Source organism: Ailuropoda melanoleuca, chromosome 12, assembly GCF_002007445.2.
Source record: "Ailuropoda melanoleuca isolate Jingjing chromosome 12, ASM200744v2, whole genome shotgun sequence".
NCBI classification, from domain to species: Eukaryota; Metazoa; Chordata; class Mammalia; order Carnivora; family Ursidae; genus Ailuropoda; species Ailuropoda melanoleuca.
The window spans coordinates 67,520,513-67,544,063 of record NC_048229.1 but is presented as its reverse complement, the minus strand read 5'-3'; the positions used below and the strand labels follow the sequence as shown (position 1 = coordinate 67,544,063).

The window sequence follows — 23,551 nt, the reverse complement described above, 5'->3', positions numbered from 1 at the left end:
TTTTTTATTTATTTATTTGACAGAGATAGAGACAGCCAGCGAGAGAGGGAACACAAGCAGGGGGAGTGGGAGAGGAAGAAGCAGGCTCATAGCGGAGGAGCCTGATGTGGGGCTTGATCCCGTAACACCAGGATCATGCCCTGAGCCAAAGGCAGATGCTTAACCGCTGTGCCACCCAGGCGCCCCTGTATGATTTTATTTTTAAGAGCTCTTTTTAATTTTCTGAATATTTATTTCATAGTCTGTTGCTTTTGTTTCATAGCTGTAATGTCTTTTTTAAAAATTATTATTTTTAATTTTTTAAAAAAGATTTTATTTATTTATTTAACAGAGAGAGAGATAGCCAGCGAGAGAGAGAACATGAGCAGGGGTAGTGGGAGAGGAAGAAGCAGGCTCCTAGCAGAGAAGCCTGATGTGGGGCTCGATCCCAGAACGCTGGGATCACGCCCTGAGCCGAAGGCAGACGCTTAACAACTGCGCCACCTAGGCGCCCCATAGCTATGATGTCTTTTAACTTTTCACAAAACTTTGGTGACCCTTGGTTGTTCGTTTGTATTTAAAAGTGAGGCATTAAAGAAGCGTCTTGGGACCTTTGTGTGCCTGGGTGGGGCTTATTGCCAGGTGCCTTCACTGTTGAATGATCTAAGCCCTTTCTTAAAGGATCTCCAGAGTATCAGGAACTAGTTTTCTTCCTCGGTATAGTCATTTTCTTCAGAGAGGAATCCTATTTTTTACTCCGAGGGTATAAACTGGCTGTCAGAATTTCTGAGAACCAGAGGAGGAGGAAGCCAAAGGTCTCATTCTTACCTTGTGGAAGGCTTATACTTAATTTTTCTGTTGTCATTAAGTGTCTCTGCTCTCTGCTCTGCTTGGAATTCAGAATCCCTTTAGTTAAACCTCCCCAGAGAGTAAGCCTCCTGTATTCTGATCTGGTAGGGCTGGTAGTCAAAGTGTTTTGTGAGTGGAGGAATGGGGGAGAGAGTAGAGGTAACTCTTGCTTGCTTCTTTTACTTTTCTTTGTAAAGTAAGCTCTGCGCCCAGTGTGGGCCTTGAACTCAAGACCCTGAGATCAAGAGTCCCATGCTCTACCAGCTGAGCCAGTGAGGTGCCCCAGAAGCAGCTTCTGCTTATACAGACTTTTAACCTCAGTCTCTCTCTTTTTTTAAAACTTTTTATGAAGTAATCTCTGTAGCCAGTGTGGGGCTTGAACTCATGACCCTAGATCAAGAGTCGCATGCTCCTCCAGCAGAGCCAGCCAGGCGTCCCAACCTTAGTTTCATTTAACCTCTCCTGTAGTTTTCCTTTATATTAAAATTCAAGATGAAACAGATTTACATGATTTTTAAAAGATGAACTCATAAAAGAATGAGAAGAAGACTAGGCAGATTTTTTAAAAAAATGATCTCATAGTGGAAAAGACCACAAAACTCAAAAGCCATAAACAAAGAGTGATAAATTAATACAAGAAAAATGAAAATTTCCTGCATAGTATAAGGCAACCAAAACCTGTTACTCAGAAGACAATCTTACATTGTAAGTACCAGGTCTACATACTGAACAGTGAGTGCCTCCTCACTGAACTCTCAGGTGTTGGGGCCACTCTGGTTCAATGCCAGGCGTCTCCTGCCTGGACTATTACAATAACTTTTTGAATCTTCTTCCTACACCTTCTTTGGTTTCCTTTACTCTATTCAGCATGCCATCAAACAGCTTAGAGTTGTGTTCAGAACACAGATCTGATCCTGTCACTACCTCTTGCTTTAAAGCCCTTTAGTAGCTGCTGTTCTTGTGATGGAAACAATTCCTAATATGGCCTACATGGCTCTGCATTGTGTGGGCCCCTGTGCCTGCCTTTCTTCATTTCCTATCACACTCCTCCCCGGGGGCTCAACACTTTATTTCAGCTTGAAGATTCACCCTGTTATTCTACCAGAGGCCTTTGTACATGCTGTTTTCTTTTCCTAGAATGTGCTTCTTCCTTCCCTCTTAACTCCTAGTCATCCTTTACATCTCAGTGAAGCATCCCTTTTTTCAGGAAGCCTTACCTTTTTTTTTTTTTTTTTTAAAGATTTTATTTGAGAGAGTGGACAAGTGAGGGGAGGGGCAGAGGGAAAGGGAAAGGGAGAGAGGATCTTGAACAGACTCCATGCTGGGCGAGTAGCCCAGTGCGGGGCTTGACCCCACAACCCTGAGATCATGACCTGAGCTCAAACCAAGAGGTGGACGCTTAACCGACTGAGCCACCCAGGTGCCCCCTTACATGACTTTTCTGATCAGGTCTAATGTCACTGTTAAAAGTTACAGTGTGGTTTACTTTCCCTTGGTGACACTTAATATGGGTGCATTTCTATCTTTATTTGTGTGATTGAGTAATGACTGTTTTCCTTAGAGATTACAAGATTATAAGAGTAGGAACAATGTTTTTGTTTATTGTATTTATAGCATATATCATAATGTCTAACATAGTTACAGCTCAGTGGATGGATGGATAAGTATGAATTAACATGTATCCCTTAAAAGTTTCAGAAGCCCTGTTTTTTTTTTAAATCCTGTAATAGAAGCATGGTTACTGTTGATAGGAAGCTTGAAGCAGTCTGTAAGAATGGTTTCATTTACTGTTCTTTTTCCTCTATAGGTTGCTGATCAGCTCTGTGCCAAGTATAGCAAGGAATACGGCAAGTTATGTAGAACCAACCAGATTGGAACTGTGAACGACAGGGTAATGAACATACGTGTTAAAAATGATGCAGCAGACAGGGTGTGGGCATGTTATTTTGCGTCGATTGTAGTGGGCCCTACTGTATGGCTCAGTTGATCTAGTTAATCTAGGGTTGCATGTTTCATAGTAAGGATGAGAAGGCTCTCTGGCTGGCAGTGTCGTCAACTCCTTACCCCTTCCCTAAACCACTGATTGTGAGGCCCCTAGTCCTTTGTGCCCCTTGTGATTTGTGGATGTAGAAGTGAGGTGATAAAGAATGGATGAATTCAAATGTGGGAGGCGGTGTTATCAGTCTTACCAACACCTGGGTCACGTGTAACCGGAGCACAAGAAAGGGGCATGGGTTTATAATAATGCTTTGTGACTGAAAAAAATCATTTAACTGGTCAGAACCTCTTTTATCCTCTATTTACCTGCAAAATAAGAGGAACAAAGTTTAAAAGTGAGTCAGGTTAGGCTTAGGCTAATTGGCATAGATTTTAACCCTGGGTCTTTTACTTACAGCTAATGCACAAACTGAGTGTGGAAGCCCCACCCAAAATCCTGGTGGAGAGATACCTGATTGAAATTGCCAAGAACTACAATGTGCCCTATGAGCCTGACTCTGTGGTCATGGTAAGTATAGAGTCTTTCAGAGTACAGAGGGGGAGGTGAGTCTGGATATCACTTTCTTAAAAAATAACCATATTCTTTGCACTAAAGTTTGTGTGTGGGAGTTTAAGCCTTTGTCAAATTAGTGCCTTTTTGGGTAGTGAGAAATATGCCTGCATCTCTCAAAGAGTATTTAAGGATCAGATGAGATGAATGACTGGAAAGCACTTAGAAAAGGTACAAACCATGATACAAATACAGAGTGGCACTATTGCTGCTTTTCAGTGAGGTTCAAGGAATTGAAGCAAGAAATGCCCCAAGACCCCAAATGGATTCTGAAACATTTATTAGGTGCCTGCCGTGTGTTAGTGCACAAAATGCTGAGAATACAAAGATAAAAACAAGGTCACTGTCCTGAAGAGGTTTACAGTGTAAGGGGGGCAAATATACAAATAGTGATCAGTCAGTCAGGTCAGTGGGTGCAGTGGGTTCTTTGGTGTGCTGCTCACACAACTCTCCCCCATCCCAGATCTACACACTTAAGGATAAAAGCGTTTATTTCCCCAGCTCTTGAGAATATTGATGACTGGTGGTTCATACATTCCAGCAGTGGCCCTCAGAAGAAAGCTGCTTCATCCAGTCTTTCCTGCAGGACAGCCTACATTTAGTAACTGGGTTTTAAAGACTCTGTCCCAGTCAGGGTATCTGCTGCAGGCCCATCCCAGCTGCAGAGCTCCTTAAGGAATTGACTGAGCAGTTGTGACTGGAGGGCAGCACAGCCCGGCTTCCTTCAATTCTCCACAGGTCTTTATCCCAAGGGACTATCCCAGTAAAATTCCTCCACACTGGTCTCCGTCTCAGAGTCTGCTTCGGGGGTACGTGGCCTCTAATGTGGGTTAATGATACAGGTTTCTCTCTTCTCAGGCAGAAGCTCCTCCTGGGGTAGAGGCAGATCTTATTGATGTTGGATTCACAGATGATGTGAAGAAAGGGGGCCCTGGAAGAGGAGGAGGGGGTGGCTTCGCAGCACCCGTTGGTGGACCTGATGGAACAGTGCCAGTGTCTATGCCCATGCCTGTGCCCATGCCCTCTCCAAGTACTCCTTTCTCCTACCCACTTCCAAAGGGACCAGTAAGTATCCATAGAAGTGTGGGTGTAAACTCTAGAAAATGTAATAGAAGATGGCACATTGGATGTATGAATACACACAGGAGTTGTAGGTTGACAAGAAGATTGAGCAATAAGGACATTTGGTATTAGTAATCATATTGTGAAAAAAAAAATACTGGGATTTGGAGAAAATTTTCTGGTTTGTCTTTCATTGATGTGGGAAAATAGAGATGGTGCTAAAGAAACTTTTTTCTTATAGGTTTACTGAATATCTTTGGGATGTGTTGCAGGGATACTAGTTGTTTCCATAAATGAATACTACTTATTACCAGATTGAAAAACTATTGTAGACAAGAGGGTGAAGGTCATTACTAGTAATAGGAAAGTCTGATGAGAATCTTCCTTTGTCATCAAAGCAGTTGGTTAGTAGTTTGAAGAGTAGCCTTTGGCTATAGATCTTTAAAAATCTGGAATCCTTCTGGGCATTTTTTTTCTCTTTGGAGCTTTTGAATATATATACGTATTGAATATATATCTTGAATTTTCACACTGAGTACATATAGGTATTTCTCTCTTAGCATACACAAACCTCAGACTGCAAAACGGGCCATGTCTCTGATGTTGCCTTTCTCCTCTTGCAGTCGGATTTCAATGGATTGCCAGTGGGGACTTATCAGGCTTTTCCCAATATTCATCCACCTCAGATACCAGCAACTCCCCCGTCGTATGAATCTGTAAGTGCTTGAGCCTCTTTTGTAAGCAGCAGGAGAGTGAATCCCGTGAAGAGAGAGCAAAATAATGGCCACAGGGAAGGCAAAGTTTTAATCAATTCCTAGTTACCAGCACTGCTCTTGCTTTGGATTTTTGTGTTGCTTTACCTGGAAATGGGGTGGTGGTGGCGGCAGTGACAGCATCATTGGTGGCAATGCTTTGTTTGCAATTAAGCCAGGAATCAGGAAGGAAGTTGCAGATCTCTTAGAAAGTTCTAGTAGGGCACTTACCTAGTCTTTTGGGTTTTTAACTAGTCAGAGAATTGTATTGAGCTGGTGTAGTCTTGATGCTAGAATATCATAATTAAAATACCAGTTTTATAAATTCAGCACTATGTAAAGGAATAGTGTCCAGGTTTTTGTCTTAAACAGAAGTGTCCAGTTAGTAAATTTCAGCCTATAGCATTAATTTTGCATTTTAGTCTTTTTTTTTTTTTTTTAAAGATTTTATTTATTTATGTGACAGCGAGAGAGGGAACACAGCAGGGGGAGTGGGAGAGGAAGAAGCAGGCTCCCAGCGGAGGAGCCCGATGTGGGACTCGATCCCCGAACGCTGGGATCACGCCCTGAGCTGAAGGCAGACGCTTAATGACTGCGCTACCCAGGCGCCCCTGCATTTTAGTCTTATAAATGAAACTTGTTATAAATACGGTAACTGTTCCTGGAATTGTTGGTGATTGCACAGCTTTGATTCAGAATTAGAGGGCTCCTTTTCTGTCAGCCTTGTTTCCTCAGCTAGTATGTGCCTTTTGAGATGTGTTTCCATCTGATACATCATAGAGAAAACAAATTGGTAGGGCGTTTGCTGCGAGATCCCCCTGTTCCTGCACTTGCTTAGTGTTCTTTCCTTTGGTTTTCCCTCAGGCCTGGATTTTCTTAAGTTTCAGTCTTGCATGCATTGAAGCATTGCCCACAACTGTTTCTAGGAATGAGGTAGATCTTTAGTACTTGAGGACTTGGCTCTTGGAGATGAATTCAGTGGGTTAGTGCTTTCTCTCTGCCCAGAAGGTGAAGGTATCAAAGAGAGGTGTTATGGTGTGGTAAGAATTTTCTTTTTCTCTCTTGGTGGTTAAGAGTTTAATGTGATATCTGTCTGATTGGAAGATCAGGAAGGAGTACAGGGGGTGGAGGGGCAGTTTCTTTGGAGCAGGTTCTGTTGCTTCTGCTGAGCAGCTTAGCTTCTGGAAAATACAGGGGCTTATACCAGTATCAGTACTTTCTCCAGTAATGCCATTGCTTTCTCCCCTAGTAACAGTCTTTGTGTTTCAGGTTGATGACATTAATGCTGATAAGAATGTGTCTTCTGCACAGATTGTTGGTGAGTGTGAGTCAGAAACCCTCAGTGCTGAACCCTTTGCTGTTCTCATTACTGCTCCTGTCTCAGAGATGGTGTCCATGTTTGTGGCATTTTACCCCCATGCCCCGTCCTCTCCCAGAGTGTAGTAGGATGAAAATAGAACTTAGCATTTCTCTTGTCCAAAAAGAAAATATTTTTCTTGGAAGCGGAGAATCTCCCAAGTTCCTTGTTTCTGTTAATGGTATCATTATTCGTTCAACCTCATGTTCTTTATGTTCCTGCTGCTTCAACTTCCATTGTACCTGGAAATACCAAAAGAAATCGATGGATCAATCTAGCTATCTTTCTGTCTAGATGTAACATTTTTAAACTTGAGCATTAAAGAGGGGGCAGATAAAACTGTAAATGAATAGTTCAGTGACTTACCACAAAGCAAGCATGCTCATGTGGTCATCCACTCAGAAAACAACACACAGTACCAGCCCTGTGGAAACGCGGGGTGGGGGGGGATACTTTTTAAATTGGAGATAGTTGTTTTATGGTATAGTTTGATAAATTTTGATTTTATATAAACAACCTCAGGAAAACTGGTGTAGAACATTTCCATCACCCCAGAAAGTTCCCTTATGTTCCTTTCCAGTCAACCCCATCAATCCACTCTCTACTTTGGAGGCAAACACTGTTTTATTTTTAGAGAAAAAGAACATGTGCCTGCGTTGGGGGTGGGGGGGAGGGAAAGAATCTCTGTCAGACTTCTCCCTCAGCACGGAGCCAGACATGGGGCTCAGTCCCATGACCTTGAGATCATGACCAGAGGTGAAAACAAGAGTCAGATGCTTAACTGACTGAGCCATTCAGGCACCCAATTGTTCTTAGTCTCTAAAACTAATTGAGGTTTGCCTTTTCTAGAACTTAGATACAAATGGAAATGAACAGGTAGAGAGGGGGATGCTTTTAACTTGTAAAATACAAAATGGAAGACTGGTAATTCAGATCCTATTACATCATGCAATAAGGACATTAACATGCCTTATAAAAAATTATTCCCTCTAAGCCTTAAAGATGGCTCTTTCCAGCAGAATTTTAGGACCACCCCTTGGACTTGGTTGTTATGGGAGCAGACCTTGTGAAAGGGGACAGTCTGAGTGAGTGCTGTCTGTATTTAGTCACAAGTACCACACTTTGAATTGCCCTTAATCTTCTTTCTCACCATAGGAAAGTAAAACAGGATTCAAATGTATTAAGGAAATGTAGATATTAATTGTCCTGAAAATTTTTCTTGACCTTTAGAATTATTCATCATTTTTTTAAAACCAGTGTTTTCTCTTGTATATTTATTGTTTCTGCCAAAGGGGATTGTGGGCTTTGAGGATCTGAGCCACTTTTCTCTGGTGTTTGTAATACTGTGCTCCTTGCCCTAATTTCATTAGGTCCTGGGCCCAAGCCGGAAGCCTCTGCAAAACCCCCTTCCCGACCTGTGGATACCTATGACAACTTTGTACTACCAGAGTTGCCGTCTGTGCCAGACACACTACCAACTGCATCTGCTGGTGCCAACACCTCAGCATCTGAGGACATTGACTTTGATGATCTTTCCCGGAGATTTGAAGAGTTGAAAAAGAAAACCTAGGTCTCTTACACCAGGCAACCTCCGGGCTCTGGGATTTGAGACTCAGCTGTTTCTCCTTGTAACAAAGAATCTCCATGAAATTCTTTTTCATCTCTTAACCATCACTGAGCACACTCTTCCTCTGGGCTCTCTTCATGCTCTAAATTCTGCTGCTTTCCAGTTCTCTCTTGCTCCTAAGAGACTAATGATTAGAGACTATGAGGCCAGAGCAGCTGACTCTGGGCAGCTGGGCTTGTCTGTTTCTGAGTGTGAGCCCAGGTTTTCCCACCACCTGTCCTTCTGTCCCTCCATAGGGGAGTGGGAAGGTGAAAGCATTGTGAGGAGAGCTGCCAAAGATGGCTGGACACGGAGAAGAATACTTCATGAAGTCTCTTAGCCCGGTGCTGAAGTTCTAGACTTAGAAACAAACCCCTCTGTACAGAGGGGTTTGTGGTGAGCAAGAATCAAAGCAAAGGTGTGCTATGAATGGGAGAGACTGACTCTGGAAGCCACTGTAACAGTTCTTGGAAGCTGGGTCCTCTCATTGGCATATACACTACTCCTTGCTGCAGGGCACTATTCTACCTGGATCCAGTTACAAAGTTTATTGGGAAAGTTGAAGGCTTCTCTTAGTTCTACTGGATTCTCAGGGAGCCCTCCGTGGCCTTTTGCTTTGAGTGCTGTGTTCCCTTTTACCAGAGGGCAGCACTGCATAAATTCCTATTTTTCCCCATAGCATGTTCTGTTGGACTGCATTTACTGGCGAACAAAGGACAGGTCACACACTGGGCAGAAGTCACCATTCAAGGCTAAGGTGGGCTGCCAGTTGCCTTAATAGAAGTACTCAAGTCGCTTGGGTAGTGAGCTGGAATGCCTACAGGAGAAGGAAGGGTTCCTGTTTTCATTTGAAAACTTTAAGAGAACCTTTAAAAACTGATTTCAGATAAGTTCTTGGTGCCCATAAAAAATGTGGCTATAGTTGTTCACTACTTTCCTAGGCGGATGAGACTCTTACTATTGTAACTTAATGTGTTCCTTTGCCCCTTAGCTGAGGCCATCGTTCCCCAGAGGGATGGCTTTGGGATCAGAAGATACGACTCTGGCTTCTGGGTAGTGTAAATGTACACACCTGTTTCAAGCAACTTTAATGTTTTTGATTGGTTTGTATCTCATAGCTCAGTAGCTGATAATAAAGTTAAAAATCCTGTGCCCTGCTTTCTCCACTGCTTTGGTCAAGTGATGAGGTGCAGATTTGGATTTTAGTGGAGGGTATTTTAAGCATGTGACCCATGCTGGGCACCAGCCCCACCCTACCTTTGGTTTCTTGGGTAATGTGGATGCCTGCAGCAAGGAGTCCATTTCTGTTTCTGTATTTAAGCCCAGATAGCATTTGTGAGTTTGCCTGGTTTATCCTCTGGGACAGGGCTCCCCATTAGCCAAACCTCATGCTTGTATCTTTGATTTTAAAAAGCGGCAGTGAGCCCACCTCTGACTCACACATATTTCCCACAGCCATGCTGAAAACATTGGCGGTGAGTGTTTCTTTACTTGCTGTTTGGCAGCAGAGCTGGATTATCCTGTATCACTTTTGTAGTGTTTTTTAGCTTTTAGCCCTTGCCTCACAGTGATCCATAAACCTAAACCCTGATGCTACGGGGATTTTGATTCCTCAGTGATTTACAAAATTAACCATGTATTATAAATCGGTAATTTTCTAACCTATACCATGCAAATTTTAATTTTTTTAAATATTTGAGAGAGCACAAGCAGAGGGCGAGGGAGAAGCAGGCTCTCTACTGAGTAGGGAGCCCGACACGGTGCTCGATCCCACCACCCTGGGATCATGACCTGAGCTGAAGGCAGATGCTTAACCATCTGAGTTCCCTAGGTGCCCCAAGGTAGTTCATCTTTTGAAACCTCAGTATTAATGCCTGTTGCCATCACGGCTGCTCACGTGTTCTGGTGCCGCTGGATTCCTAGCAAACTGGAGAGCTTCTGTAGCACCTTATTGATCAGTGCACCTTCTTTCAGAGTCTAATCAAAGACAAAAGGAGAAAAGTGAGGGAATTAAAACTCATGCTAATGTTGGAGGGGAAAAGTACCAAAAGATTAAAAAATAGTATTAATAGTAAAGATACTCTTTCCTTTAATGATTAACTGTCAGGCATTGGATTGTTTCTGCTACTTAATAGTTGAGGATCAGCTATTTTAGAACAGTAGATGTCCTGTAAACTGGGTGTTCTAGGAAGATGGTTCCCAGAGCTACGGAGACTAATGAAGGGACTATTCTGATACTGTGCATTGTGTCAGTCTGTAGTAGTAAGAGCAGCAACAATGGAGTTTTTCTAATGATAAAATCATGACAAGTTTTTATTTCAGTTACAAGTTGGAGTGTTACCTACCTTAAGGGACTTACTTTCTTTACCACAGGCCATGAGAATGACTGAAACAAAAAGGTTAATGATCACAAGTACCATCAAGAAGACACTGGTGAGAATCAGAAAAGATCCCAGGATTGGGTCTAAAGCAATAACCTGGGAAGAGACAATAAAATATTTTTATTTTAAACACTGACAGTTTAACTGCTACTTTAAAAATGTAAGTTATATGCTAATGTTTGTGATATATTCACATAAAATATTCGGTGGAAACTAGGGGGAGAAGCAAAACTATTAAAAAGGAAAATGCTTTTGAGTGGACAGGTAAGTCACAGTGGCACTATAAATGATTCAAAGCCCGTGTGAGTTTTGGCAGCTCTGGAAAATATATCTAAGCACGGAAGCTTGAAAGAGTAGCAAAAGCATATTGAAAGAATAACATCAGAAATCACAAAAACTGTCTCTGCCATTCTAAGAACCTCTATAAACACAGGAGCATTCCAATAAAATTTAACAAGTTAACCATAAAAAACTGGGGTTTTTGTTTTCTGGGGGTTTTTTAGTGTTGTCTTTTAAAAATAAGTACTGAGTTTGCCATTCTTTAATTTTCAGCATGACGAGATCATTCTCAAATACAGGGACAATGGTGGTTTCCAAATAAGAGTATTTTAGTTTACGTGTTCATTTTAACAAAAGACGTTTATTTTCCCTTGGTATTGGCTAATTCACTGTTGCCACTAGGGTACTGTTTAAAAAAACAACAGCCCAACAACTTAGAGGATGAACGCTTATAATAACTATCACTGTGATGGAATCTGTATGACCAGATAATTGCTTCATTATAGCTACTCTAGGTCAACCATGTAACCTGCACAATCTTTGTGATATAAAACTTTTCCTAGTAAGTATACTCCATTTTCCGTTCACATTGTATTGTTATGATTAAAGTTTATGTTTTTGTTTTAAGTCAGAAAGGAGGTGTTAGCAGTAGCTCACTGTTTTGTTACTTCCTTAAGTGTCTTAATATATAAAAGTGTTCCAAGGGTGAAGGCTTCATTCCCTAATTGAATTTAGAACTGTAACAAGTCTTCCTTGGATCTTAGGAAGGTGAGAACTTTCCACATTAGAAACTATGTTAAACTATGTACACTTGCCTATTTTAATTACTAACATGAGTTCTAGATTTTCAGAAGGTTAAACTTCATGAAAATCTTTACAATTTCACTAATTTGTTATTTTTTCTGTCCTGATCAAATCTATATATGCTAGGGCTCCAAATCCTCATCTGGGTTTCCTATTTTTTTTTTATATAGAATAGAAAGATATTTGTGTTGGTAGTTCTTGGGGGAGAATAATAGCCTCTCTGAAATGACCCATTTATCAACTATGGACAAAAATATTGCAGTTCTTTCTGGAACTGTACCTTCCTAATTTAAAAGGCACTTTCATTGTATACTTCAAAAGGCCACTGAGAAAGAAGCAGCAAATAATATTAATCTGGCTAGCTTATGAGCATAAATTCGGGCCCAGCGTCCTGGCAGTAAGATCAAGAAATGAAGAAATTGGGACTTAGGTGCTTGAAAAAGGGACACATTTCTGAATGTAATAGCCACTCAAGTTGATGCATAGATAGCACCATAAAATGGAAGGGCAAAGGATCTACACTCTCCCTTTCCAGTGTGCAGTGGTACAGAAGGGGCTGCTTTTGTAAGCAATTCTCACCTTAAGTGTAGTAAATAAAACAATCCTGGAGGGAAACCAGGATGGGGGTTTTCACCTCCTTGTGATGAGAGATTCCCATTAGGAGGCCAACAACAGTCACTGCTGAGCTGAAGAAAGTTTGGTAGTCAGAGACGCTCCATCCGAACAGCAGGTTAAACTGAAAAGGAGAAAGACTAATCAAGGTGGAGAGCAATAGGGCTGATTTCAGTTCTTTTCCTCCTGGCTTGATAAGGAGACCAATACAGGACCAAAGGGGATAGAATTCAAAGAAATGCCTAAGTGGCCATGCAAATCACTATGCCTTAAAAAAATGCCTTTGTAATTACAAAGCATTTTCATATCAGTTAATTTGGCCTTCACATCACCCTTGGGCTAAATTTTAGGAGACAGATGTCTGCATTTAAGTCATACTGCTGGTTAAGTATGGAACTATAACTAAAAACCAGCTTGCTTATTCCACTGGTTTTCAAAACCCACTGCTAGCTTGAACTGATGGTTTTCCGTATAGTGCTTTCTTGGGAAGTAATGTGATTCCAAGGCCACAGCATTTGGGAAAAGACAGACCCTGGGAATGAGGGCTTACAGCGATGGCATAGCCTGTGAGCAGGATCAGGATGACCAGCAAGAAGTCCACCACCTCGTCCCAGGCTTCGCTGAGTGATCTACCGATGACCTGCAGCCTGGGGTTACGTGCAGCAGGTTCCACAGCTGAACGGTGGCCAACAGAACCAGGAAGCCCATGAGGTGAAGGACTGCTGAGTTTTTTTAAAGATTTTATTTATTCAACAGAGATAGAGACAGCCAGTGAGAGAGGGAACACAAGCAGGGGGAGTGAGAGAGGAAGAAGCAGGCTCACAGTGGAAGAGCCTGACATGGGGCTCGATCCCACAACGCCAGGATCACGCCCTGAGCCGAAGGCAGATGCTCAACCGCTGTGCCACCCAGGCGCCCCTGCTGAGTTTACTTTTATTGCCTCATAGAAACTGATGATGAACCTGTACCAAGGAAGGCTGACAGTTACTCAGCTGAAGTAAATGCCACCCATTTCTCCAGGGCTTCCCCTGCTCAAGTGCAGCCGCTCTGTGAGTCCTATTACGTCAAATACTTGATGCAAGAACTCTCCAGTGTGGCCTTGGGTACTTGGGGATGTGAGAGCATAGGCAAAAAGCCATGTATTTGGTTGGGAGATCTGAAGAAACCCTGAACTACAACCCGTAGCTGATTACTCAAAATTCATCCTGCAAATCAAGGCCATCCTCCTCCACTGTTCTGGTTTGAGTTAAATCCCTTCTCTCAAAAGGAGTGGACTTAGCCTAATGAGACGTGCTATCATGCTAGTCTGTTTTCTGTAGCACTCTAATCCTATATTCTCTCAGGGTAATTATCTAACAGGTGTAATAGTGCCCAAAGTAGAAAGATGATTGATAGGGACCCTGGCTGGTTCAGTTGGTTGAAGTGTCTGCCTGCCTGCAGCTCAGGTCATGATCCCAGGGTCCTGGGATGGAGTCTTGCATCAGGGTCCTTGCTCAACAGGGAGCCTGCTTCTCCCTCTGCCACTCCCCGCTTGTGCTTGCACTCCCTGACAAAAGATTGATAACCTGGAAGTGAGGAGTGTTATGTGACAAACATATTCATAATCTTGTGTTGCAGCAACTAAGTTACTTGGAAAGATTCCCATAGAGCAAGTTGGCACTTGATCACAACTGTTTTACTGTCTAAAACCTAGGTCCCTGCATAAATGGCCCTCTGTAGGGATGACCTGGGATATTTTCTCATTACACAGATCAGCAGTCCAGACTACTGGACACTGAAAAAGTTAAATACCACATGGCAATACTTGGTTTAGGAAATCGATGCTCTTCCCCACCGGAAAGACCAGAGAAATTACCCAAAGGGGAAGCAGACTGTCTCTATTATGGATAAGCTAATGGATGGACATCCCTACCCAGAAAGCGACCCCCTTTGGTTTTAAAATAAGTATGGGGTTGTGGTTTTATTTAAAGGATGATCATCTGTCATGCCTCAGGCTTTATTCTTTGGCCAGGGTGCAAAATATTCTTTTTACAGACTTAATTCCTTAACTCTTGAAAACTGGAAGAGCTACTTGGTAGAAAGCCAGTGAGCCTGTAGCTGAATTGAGGCTCTGGAAAGGATCAAAGTCATAGCCATAATTCTTATAATAGCTCATTGTGGAGCTCCCCTGATAACAATGGAAACCTTGAGAATTTCTTACATCTGACACTTGCAATTCACCTGTACAAAGGCATAGTACCACACTAGTAGGTAATAGATGACTTGTGAGATGACAGACCAGGCAAAGTCCTTTTTTGATGCCTGAAGGGAAGTTAAAGTGTCCAGCCTCAGCGAGGGGAAGAATGTACCTGAGAACAACAAAGAACACCTACAGTCAAGAGTCTTCAAAGTTTGTGCCCTCTTCCTTTCAAACTCTGTGTTTGAAATCAGTGCAACTGTCCCTGGATTTTTTTTTTTTTTTTTAAGATTTCTCTCAACAGAGAACGTGTATGGGAGAAAGGGCAGAGGGTAAGGGAGAGAATCCCAGGCAGAGTCTGCTGACCTTGGAGCCTGCTGTGGGGCTCAATCTCACAACTTTCAGATCATGACCTGAGCCAAAACCAAGAGCCGGACACTTAACTGACTGAGCCACCCAGGTGCCCCGCTGGAATATCTATTTAAAATGTTCCTGAATCTCTATACTTCACTTGGAATTTCCTCTAGAGCCGTCATGGATATTAACTGAGATCACGCATGCATAACTACTGGAGAAATGCATTGTTTGTCAGTAGAGGGGAAGGATGTGCTCGTGGATCCCACCTTGAGAGCACTGTGACTTCACAGCTGTTAACAGGTGTTGCCCTTGCTGAGCAAGAACAGGCGCAGAGATGCACTGACTAGTTGTACTCTTGCCATATAATGTTTGGTAGAGAACTGATGACTGCAATGTAAAGTGTGGAGAGAGTGGAATTTAAAGCTATCGAAAATACATTTTCAGAAATTAATATGATGAAAGTGCTTTAAGCCATTTCAAATTTAGTTACTTTCTATGTGTAAAGCACTAAGACCCCATGAATACTAATAGTATCCTGGGGATACTCAGACATTTATAAAAGGATGGACTAAAAAGCCTCAGATTCCACCTAGAAGGACAGTGAGATTGTTGTTTATAAAATCATGAAAGGTCTTGTGAATATAAACTTTCATAAAACCCCAAAATATTAGAATTAAGATGCGCCCCTGGTAGTAGAAAGTACATTTAAGAATAAAAGGAATTCTACGTCACATTGTTAGCTCTTAAGATTGGGACTTTTCCCATGTTTACTTCAGCCGTATGTACGGCTATTTTTTTGGGTAGTTACTAACAATAAAAAACCCTATGAAGGGGCGCCTGGGTGGCTCAGTTGTTAAGCGTCTGCCTTCGGCTCAGGGCGTGATCCCGGCGTTCTGGGATCGAGCCCCACATCAGGCTTCTCCGCTGGGAGCCTGCTTCTTCCTCTCCCACTCCCCCTGCTTGTGTTCCCTCTCTCACTGGCTGTCTATCTCTGTCGAATAAAAAAAAACAAACCCTATGAAGACCCACAGGAAGCCTTCATGCTTCATTTAGAAAAGTGTAGAAATCTACCCTATAAAACTGATCAGAAGTAACACCTGGTGGTAAATGGAAGGATACTAGTGGGCAAATTCTGGGGAAGAGAAGAAAGAGAAAGTAAGTTTGATTAGGACACACTTCCTGTTAAATGTAGGGGAACTGAATATACAAGCTTCCCCCTAATCTCATAAAATGCCACTATAATGACAGTGACAGGATAAAAAAACAACCCAAAGAAAAGAGGGTAGATGACAGGAACCAACCATTGGAAGCTGGAAAACAGAAGAATGACAGATTCAAGAAAGTTGAAACCAAAGTCAGCTATGTAGAAAACCCAGAAGCAAGCCCAGAAAGACTGGAAAATTGCCAGCATTAGGTACTTCTGAATGTAAGGTCAGATGAAACTGAAAACAGAAGAACTGACTGCAAGTCTGAACATACCCGGACTGCCTGCCTCACCATTCACAACTAGGTATTTGGTACCCATCCTGCCTTTCACCACACTAAAACTAAAGGTTTATTTCCTATTGTTGAACTAGGAAGAATCTGAAGTCAGGGGCACCAGGTCTATTTGCAAATAATGGTCTGGGAAAGAGAATTAAGAGAAAGTTTTTTTATTTTTATTTTGAGGGAGGAGAGCGAGCGAGCGAGAGAGAGAGAGAGAGAGAGAGAGAATGCACGCATGAGCAGGGGAGGGGCAGAGGGAGAGGGAGAGAGAGAATCTTAAGCAGGCTCCAAGCTCAGCACAGAGCCCAACCTGGGGCTTTATCTTAGACCCTGAGATCATGACCTGAGCTGAAATCAAGACTCAGACACTTAAATGACTGAGCCACCCAGGCGCCCCTAAGAGAAAGGTTTTATACTGCATGGTGAGATGCCTCCCAGTCCCTTTTTTCAACAGGCTCTGAGAGGAGGAGTTTGGAGGGTCCCTCTACGAGAAAACTGCCCCCAAAAACATTGATCGTAGTTGACAAGCTCTTTCCATGAACAAAGAGATGCTAACTAGCATTTTTTTCCTTTTTACTGTCTCTGTCTTCAGTATGAAAAAACAGCCATATATTTGAACCTCTTAACACTGAAAAGCGGAAACCAAAACAAATAAAAAAAGTTCAGAGGCATTAGAGAAAGAGCAGGAAAAACACAACAAAGCCTGTAACATCCTCAGAGAGTTAAGAAAGGATACCGTGTCCATAAAAGAACAAGATACTGTGGGAAAAAAATGTGAGGACAAACAGAATTCTTGAAAATTAAATTATCAAGATGAATACTTCAACTTCCAAACCACTTACTAAATTTATCTCCCAGAAACTAGAAGAAAAAGATGGAAAAGCAAAAACAAGAAAATCAAAGGATCAGTCCAGACATCCCAATGTCAAAATGCCAGGAATACCAGAAAATGAGAACAGAGAAAATGAAGAAGAAATTAATAGAAATCTGTCAAAAAATTTCTCAGAACCTAAGGACACATTTCCAGGTTAAAGGACTCACCATGAAGAGTGAGAAAATTAAACCTTCTGGGAGGTGGGGGCATCTTCATACTTCTAAATAACAACATGAGAAGCTAGAAGGCAGTGGAGCTACACTTCTCAAAATTCTGTAAAAACAACCGTACCCAGAATACTTAGCAATCAAGTGTGATGGCAGAATAAGAACATTTTTGGACCTGGAAGCCTTCAAAAAATTATGCACCCTTGTAGTAATATCCTGGAGGATATGCTCCAGCAAAATGAGAGGAAAACATGGGATCCAGAAGAAAGAAGATCCAACAGAGGGGAGAGGTCAAGATAATTGCCAGGATGATACTGTAGGGAGAATCCAGGATAAGCGCTATACAGCAGACCAGAGAATAACCAAGCTGAATTGTACCAAAAGGATGGAGGGCCCCAGAGAGGCCCTTTTATCTTTTAAAAGTAAAATAATAGGTTGCTTAATGCTTTTTGAACAGAATGAGATTTTTACTTCCAAGAGGAGTTTGGAGATGAATCAATGATAGATCCATGCAAAACCAAGCAAATGAAAAAAAAAAAGAGGTAATTATAAACTCTAAGGAAAATGTAGAAGAAATTGTAATATATTACATGGGTCATCTTTGAAAAATCATTTAGATAATCACAATAATGGAAATAAATATTGAACTAACCATAAATTATTACTATATTGGGAGAACAAGGAAAGAGAAAAGTGTGTGTGAGTGGGTTATAAGTGGGTATAAGAAAGTTAAATGCTCATCATAGGAAGAAATAGATAATATCTAAAACTGAAAATTCATGGAATAGGTAATAAGCTTGTTAATTTTTAAATTTCAAAGAACCAGTTAAAAAAGCTGGAGGTAGCCATCTCTGGGGAAGGGGAGAGAGGTGGGAAGGAAGAGAGGACTGCTACTTTTTGCCTTGAACTATTTGACTTTCAAAATTATGTATAATAACTTTAATTAAAATACTGTCTTTTAATAGTATAAAATAAAGACAGTGAGCCTTCTCCTGAGATACCCAGGTCAGAGAGAGAGGAGAGAAGAGACCTTCCTACCCACGTTGTTGGACTCCAAAATCAGGGTCACTACACAGAACAGGTTCACATTAGTATTGAAGACCACGAATTCCACAAAGAGGCTTTTGGTGCAGTGGTCAAGCCAGTGGCTCTGTTCGAGATGCTGCAGAACTCTGGGAAAACAGAGAAGGACAAGGTCAGCCACTTTCTCCATTCAACCCTGCAAAGGAAAAAAATGCCCTGGCATTTCCAATATCACATACCAGATGCAAAGCTACATTTCCAAGTATCGTTTACATATGAACTATTATTACTAATGCCCAAACTTTCACTAGTGTTAGTTAACATAAATATAAATCTAGAAGACTATAAAGATGAAGGTTTTCATAATAGCATTCACAAGTTAAATGTTCAAGAAAACATACTTGGCAGTTAACATCTAGGGTAGATTTATTTTATGTCAGCTCCCCTACTACTCCACTACTTCTAAATGTTAAATGCTACTATTTATTTATTTTTAGGATTTTATTTATTTGAGAGAGAGAAATGAGTAGTGGAGAGGGGCTGAGGGAGAGGGAGAGGGAGAAGGAGACTTCACACTGAGCAGGGACCCGCATGCGGGACTTGATCCCAGGACCCTGGGATCATAAGCTGAGCTGAAGGCAGACACTTAACCAACTGAGCCACCCAGGCACTGCTGAATGCTACTCTTTATTCATAGCTATTCTGGGGGCATCTGGGGGCGTCTGGGTGGCACAGCGGTTGGGCGTCTGCCTTCGGCTCAGGGCGTGATCCCGGCGTTATGGGATCGAGCCCCACATCAGGCTTCTCCGCTGGGAGCCTGCTTCTTCCTCTCCCACTCCCCCTGCTTATGTTCCCTCTCTCGCTGGCTGTCTCTATCTCTGTTAAATAAATAAAATCTTAAAAAAAAATAGCTATTCCGTTTTGAGAGGCGTGAGGGGTGGAAATGTTGTTATTTGGTTGGCATCATTGTTTTTGAGTGAACTCTTGCTGTAAATTCAAATGAAGAGATAATTTAAGCCTTTTCATATATAATGATAAAGATTCTTATCACATACACATACAAAAACAATCTGAAGTCTCTGGCAGTTTGTGAATTTTGGATTGATTATGGTTCATGGAAGGCAATGCTTCCTCTTAAATTTGAAGATTACAGTTTGCCTAAACTAGAGGTACCTGGATTGAAATTGGTAGGTGATTTCCCAATGAGAAAAACAAATGAGTTTTAGCAAATTGCCAACCAAAACATACCTATAGTTTGAGGTGGAACAAGGAATTTTTAAACTAAAAGATACACTTCCTTAAAAGTCTGAGAAGTGTATACACGTGTCACAACAGAGTAGGATTATGGTAGCTGTAACTGTCCTAAGAATGGACATGTCCTGGCTCTCTTGTCCAGAGCTCTGCCTTGCTCACCTCATTGTGGTACCAGAGCTTCTTCCAAGTCGCACAACGTACTCTCCTCCGGAGTAAGTGGCAAATTCCCCTTGGATGGGATAGCCACCCAGTATCTCTTGATTCTGATAATGCCAAATGCTGTCTGATTTTGTGATGTTTGTATCAGGGGGGCCCCAGTTTACTCCATAGTTCTCTGTATCCTCCTGATTTTGGGAAGATGGCTTCACTTGTTCTTGGGGAGACACTCCAGCTGGGAGGAGCATGGCACTGGGAATGCGAATCTGACGAAGCAGAACGTTGCCCAAAAGAAAGGAGTTCCCATCAGCAATAAACCCTAACAAAAAGAACAAGACACCATTTTTATAAATGCTTCATTAAGTTAGTAACAGAAAATGCACATTTTCACCACTATTTTAAAAAACATATTTGGAATTTCTAGCTAATGCAACCAGGTAACAAAAAGAAATGAGGCATAAAAATAAGGAAGTGAAATGATCAGAATCTGTAAATGATACACAGATGATCTAGATAATGAGAATCAGCTGAAAGGCATCAGCAAGACAGTGAAAGAGGAGGTGCCCTGCATGTATCTCCTCTCAGCATCAATACTTTGGCAGCCATCCACAGATGAAAGTGCCTTTGTGGGAGCCTTGGGATCCAAAGGTAGGGAGCTGTGAAAGCCCAGCGGTGTCCAAGACTGACAAAAGGCCATTCTGAGAAGGCAGCTCCATGCCCAGATGGCTGACTCACCAATTGTGGTCCTGACAATAGACCCAGAAGTAGTTTTGTCCCACAGTGGGCTTGGCTACAGTACCTTTTGGTCTTGGTCCTGCCACCAGCACCATATACCGAGGGACCCAGGAGTCACTTCTGCCTGTGTCTCAGATAACAGGCCTGCAGATCTTAGTTCTGAGTCCCTCTCAGCTACAGTCCAAAAGTCCCTGGAGGCAAGCTCACCAAACTCAGTCTGTCTGTAGTTCTTGAAATGGCCCTTAACTGGACTCCACCCCCTCTTGGCTATGTACGTGAGCCATCCTGCTAGTCCACAGACCTGCTGGGAGACACACCTGTCAGTGCTCCTGGAGATAAGCCTACCAGCCTTGTCTGACTTCAGATCCCGAAACTTCTAACTTGGCTCCAGGCCATTCCAGCCATGGTCAGGGAGCAGTCCTGGTGGGGGACACACTCATCCATCCCTGAAGAACCAGGGCTGTAGACACTGGTCCTGGCTGTGGATCCTGAAGAGCCCGGGGACTCAGTTCCAGTCCCTCTCAGCCACAGTCCAGGGCCATTTTGCCCTCCCAGGGACCCACCCAGTGACCCAGCAGGAGCCCTCCCAGAAATCCGGTGGGAGCCACACTCATTCTTGCAGTAGGCCTGCTCTAATTCAACCCTTGTCCCAGTGCCAGCCCCACTGAACAAGGTTCTGCAGTCAGTCCTGTCCACCCAGAGACCAGACCAGATCCACACATATCTGAGCCCCTGGTAACAGGCCTACAAACTCTGGACCCCATTGTGGATGTAACAATAGCCACGTGACCTGCCTCCATCCCAGATCAACTTAGATTCTGGAGATAATCTCATCAGCCTGAGCAACTGATAGGAGAAAGGCCTTTACTTGCCAAAACCAGTCTATAAAGACTGGAAAAGGTGTTTGCTCCTTCAAATGCACAAACACCATGCAAGACTACATGGATCACAAAGAGTCAGACAAACAGGACACAATCAAAGGAAACTAATCAAGTTCCACTAAATGACCCCTAAAATATGGAGATCTGGGAACTGCCTCAGAATTCAAAATCATCTTCTTAAAGAAACTCAGTGAAATGCATGAGAACACAAATAAATGAAATCAGGGGAAATAATGGAGGAACAAAACGGTAATTTTAAATAAATAGAAACCATAAAAAAGAACTAAACAGAAATTCCGGAGCTAAGTAATTCAATGATAGAACTGAAAAATTCAGTATAAAGCTCCAACAGTAGACTTGATCATGCAGAGGGAGGAATCAGTGAACCTGAGGATAGGTCATTTGAAATTAGCCAGTTCAAGGAACAAAAAGAAAAAGGAATGACAAAAAGTGAAGAAGGCCTATGTGTATTCTGGACACCGTCAAAAGCACAAATATACATATCACGGGAGTCCCAGAGGAGGAGAGAGAAAGAAGCAGAAAGCTATTTAAAGAAACAATAGTTGAAAACTTCCCAAATTTTGGTAAAGATATAAACATCTAGGTACATGAAGCTCAAAGGACCCCCAGTCAGATCAACCCAAAGAAGATTACTCTGAGATACATTATTGTTTATCACATTGTTAAAAGTCAAAGACAGAATTATGAGAATAGAAGGGGAAAAAAAATAACTTTACACACACACAGAAACCCCCACAGGCTGATTTCTCAGCAGAAATCTTGCAGGCCAGAGGGAGTAGAATGATATATTCAAAGTGCTGAAAGAAAAAAACCTGTCAACCCAAACCACTATACCCAACACAACTGTCCTTCAGAAGGGAAGGAGAGAGAAAAATATCCCAGACAAACAAAAGATTAGGAAGTTCATCACCACCAGATCTGTCTTACAAGAGATGCTAGAGGGGATTCTTTTGTTCAAAGGAAAGGAATGCTGTGTAACAACATAAAAGTATAAAACTGGTAATGATACATAGTCTAATTCAGGATTTGGTAATACTGTAATGGTGTGTAAATAACTTTTATCTTTAGTATAAAAGTTAAAGACAATAGTATTAAAAATAACTACCACTACAGTAATATGTTAATAGATAACAAACAAAAAAAGAAAGGCGGTGTGACATCAGTTGCATAAAGCACAGAGAAAGGAGAAGTGTAGAGTTTTGTTTTGTTTTTTTTTAATGTACAGGCAGCACAATCTTGTCTATTTTTTTTAAGTAATCTCTACATCCAATGTGGGGCTTGAACTCACAACCCTGAGATAAACAGTTGCATGCTCTACCAACTGAGCCAATCAGGCCCCTCAAAGTGTAGAGTTTTTGTATGTGATTAAAGCTAAGTTGTTTTCAGCTTAAAACACTTATAATAATAATTTAGGATGTTTTATGTAAGCCTTGTGATAACAATGAAGCAAAATTTAAAATAGATGCAAAAAGATGAAGAGAAGGAAATTAAAGCATACCACTACAAAAAAATAAATCACAAAGAAAGATAGCAAGAGCAGAAAAGAGGAAGAAAGGAACTGCAAAACAATAAAGTGGCAGTAAGTTCTTATCAATAATTAAATGTCAACAGATTAAATTCTTCAATCAAAAGACAGTGACTGAAGAGTAAAAGTCCAAGATCCAATAATATACTGCCTGTAAGAGACTCACTTTAGTTTTGAGTACACATACAGGCTGAAACTGAAGGTATGGGGAAAAAAAATTCCATGCAAATGGCAACCAAAAGAGAACAGAAGTAGCTCTGACTTATAACAGATAAAATAGAATTTCAGTTAAACTCAGTCACAACAGACAAAGAAGGTCATGGGTGATAAAGTGATACAGGGCTCACTTCATAAAGAGGACAAAACAATTGTAAATATATATGCGCCCAACATTGGAACACCTAAATATGTAAAGTAAATGTTACCTGACTGAAGAAATAAAGAGCAATAAAATAACAGTAGAGGACTTCAAAACCCCACTTTAGGGGCGCCTGGGTGGCACAGCAGTTAAGCGTCTGCCTTCGGCTCAGGGCGTGATCCCGCGTTATGGGATCGAGCCCCACATCAGGCTCCTCTGCTATGAGCCTGCTTCTTCCTCTCCCTCTCCCCCTGCTTGTGTTCCCTCTCTTGCTGGCTGTCTCTATCTCTGTCGAATAAATAAATAAATT

General features: G+C 41.9%; 2 protein-coding genes across 2 annotated transcripts in view; one reads left to right on the top strand and one right to left on the bottom strand.

Annotated features, from left to right (window-relative positions):
• Positions 1 to 11,440, top strand: part of IST1 (IST1 factor associated with ESCRT-III) — a 21,710-nt gene extending 10,270 nt beyond the window's left edge. Inside the window, exons 4-9 of the mRNA XM_034639038.1 lie at positions 2,636 to 2,719; positions 3,224 to 3,334; positions 4,235 to 4,441; positions 5,062 to 5,154; positions 6,460 to 6,508; positions 7,918 to 11,440. Of these exons, the coding sequence (XP_034494929.1) occupies positions 2,636 to 2,719; positions 3,224 to 3,334; positions 4,235 to 4,441; positions 5,062 to 5,154; positions 6,460 to 6,508; positions 7,918 to 8,117 (744 nt within the window). The 3' untranslated portion in view covers positions 8,118 to 11,440. The remainder of the gene's footprint in view (positions 1 to 2,635; positions 2,720 to 3,223; positions 3,335 to 4,234; positions 4,442 to 5,061; positions 5,155 to 6,459; positions 6,509 to 7,917) is intronic.
• The window catches only part of PKD1L3 (polycystin 1 like 3, transient receptor potential channel interacting), a 39,418-nt gene continuing 25,913 nt past the window's right edge, over positions 10,047 to 23,551 (bottom strand). The window contains 8 exon segments of the mRNA XM_034639037.1: positions 10,047 to 10,130; positions 10,499 to 10,630; positions 12,252 to 12,353; positions 12,780 to 12,889; positions 12,892 to 12,951; positions 14,437 to 14,577; positions 18,327 to 18,460; positions 19,725 to 20,040. Of these exon segments, the coding sequence (XP_034494928.1) occupies positions 10,047 to 10,130; positions 10,499 to 10,630; positions 12,252 to 12,353; positions 12,780 to 12,889; positions 12,892 to 12,951; positions 14,437 to 14,577; positions 18,327 to 18,460; positions 19,725 to 20,040 (1,079 nt within the window).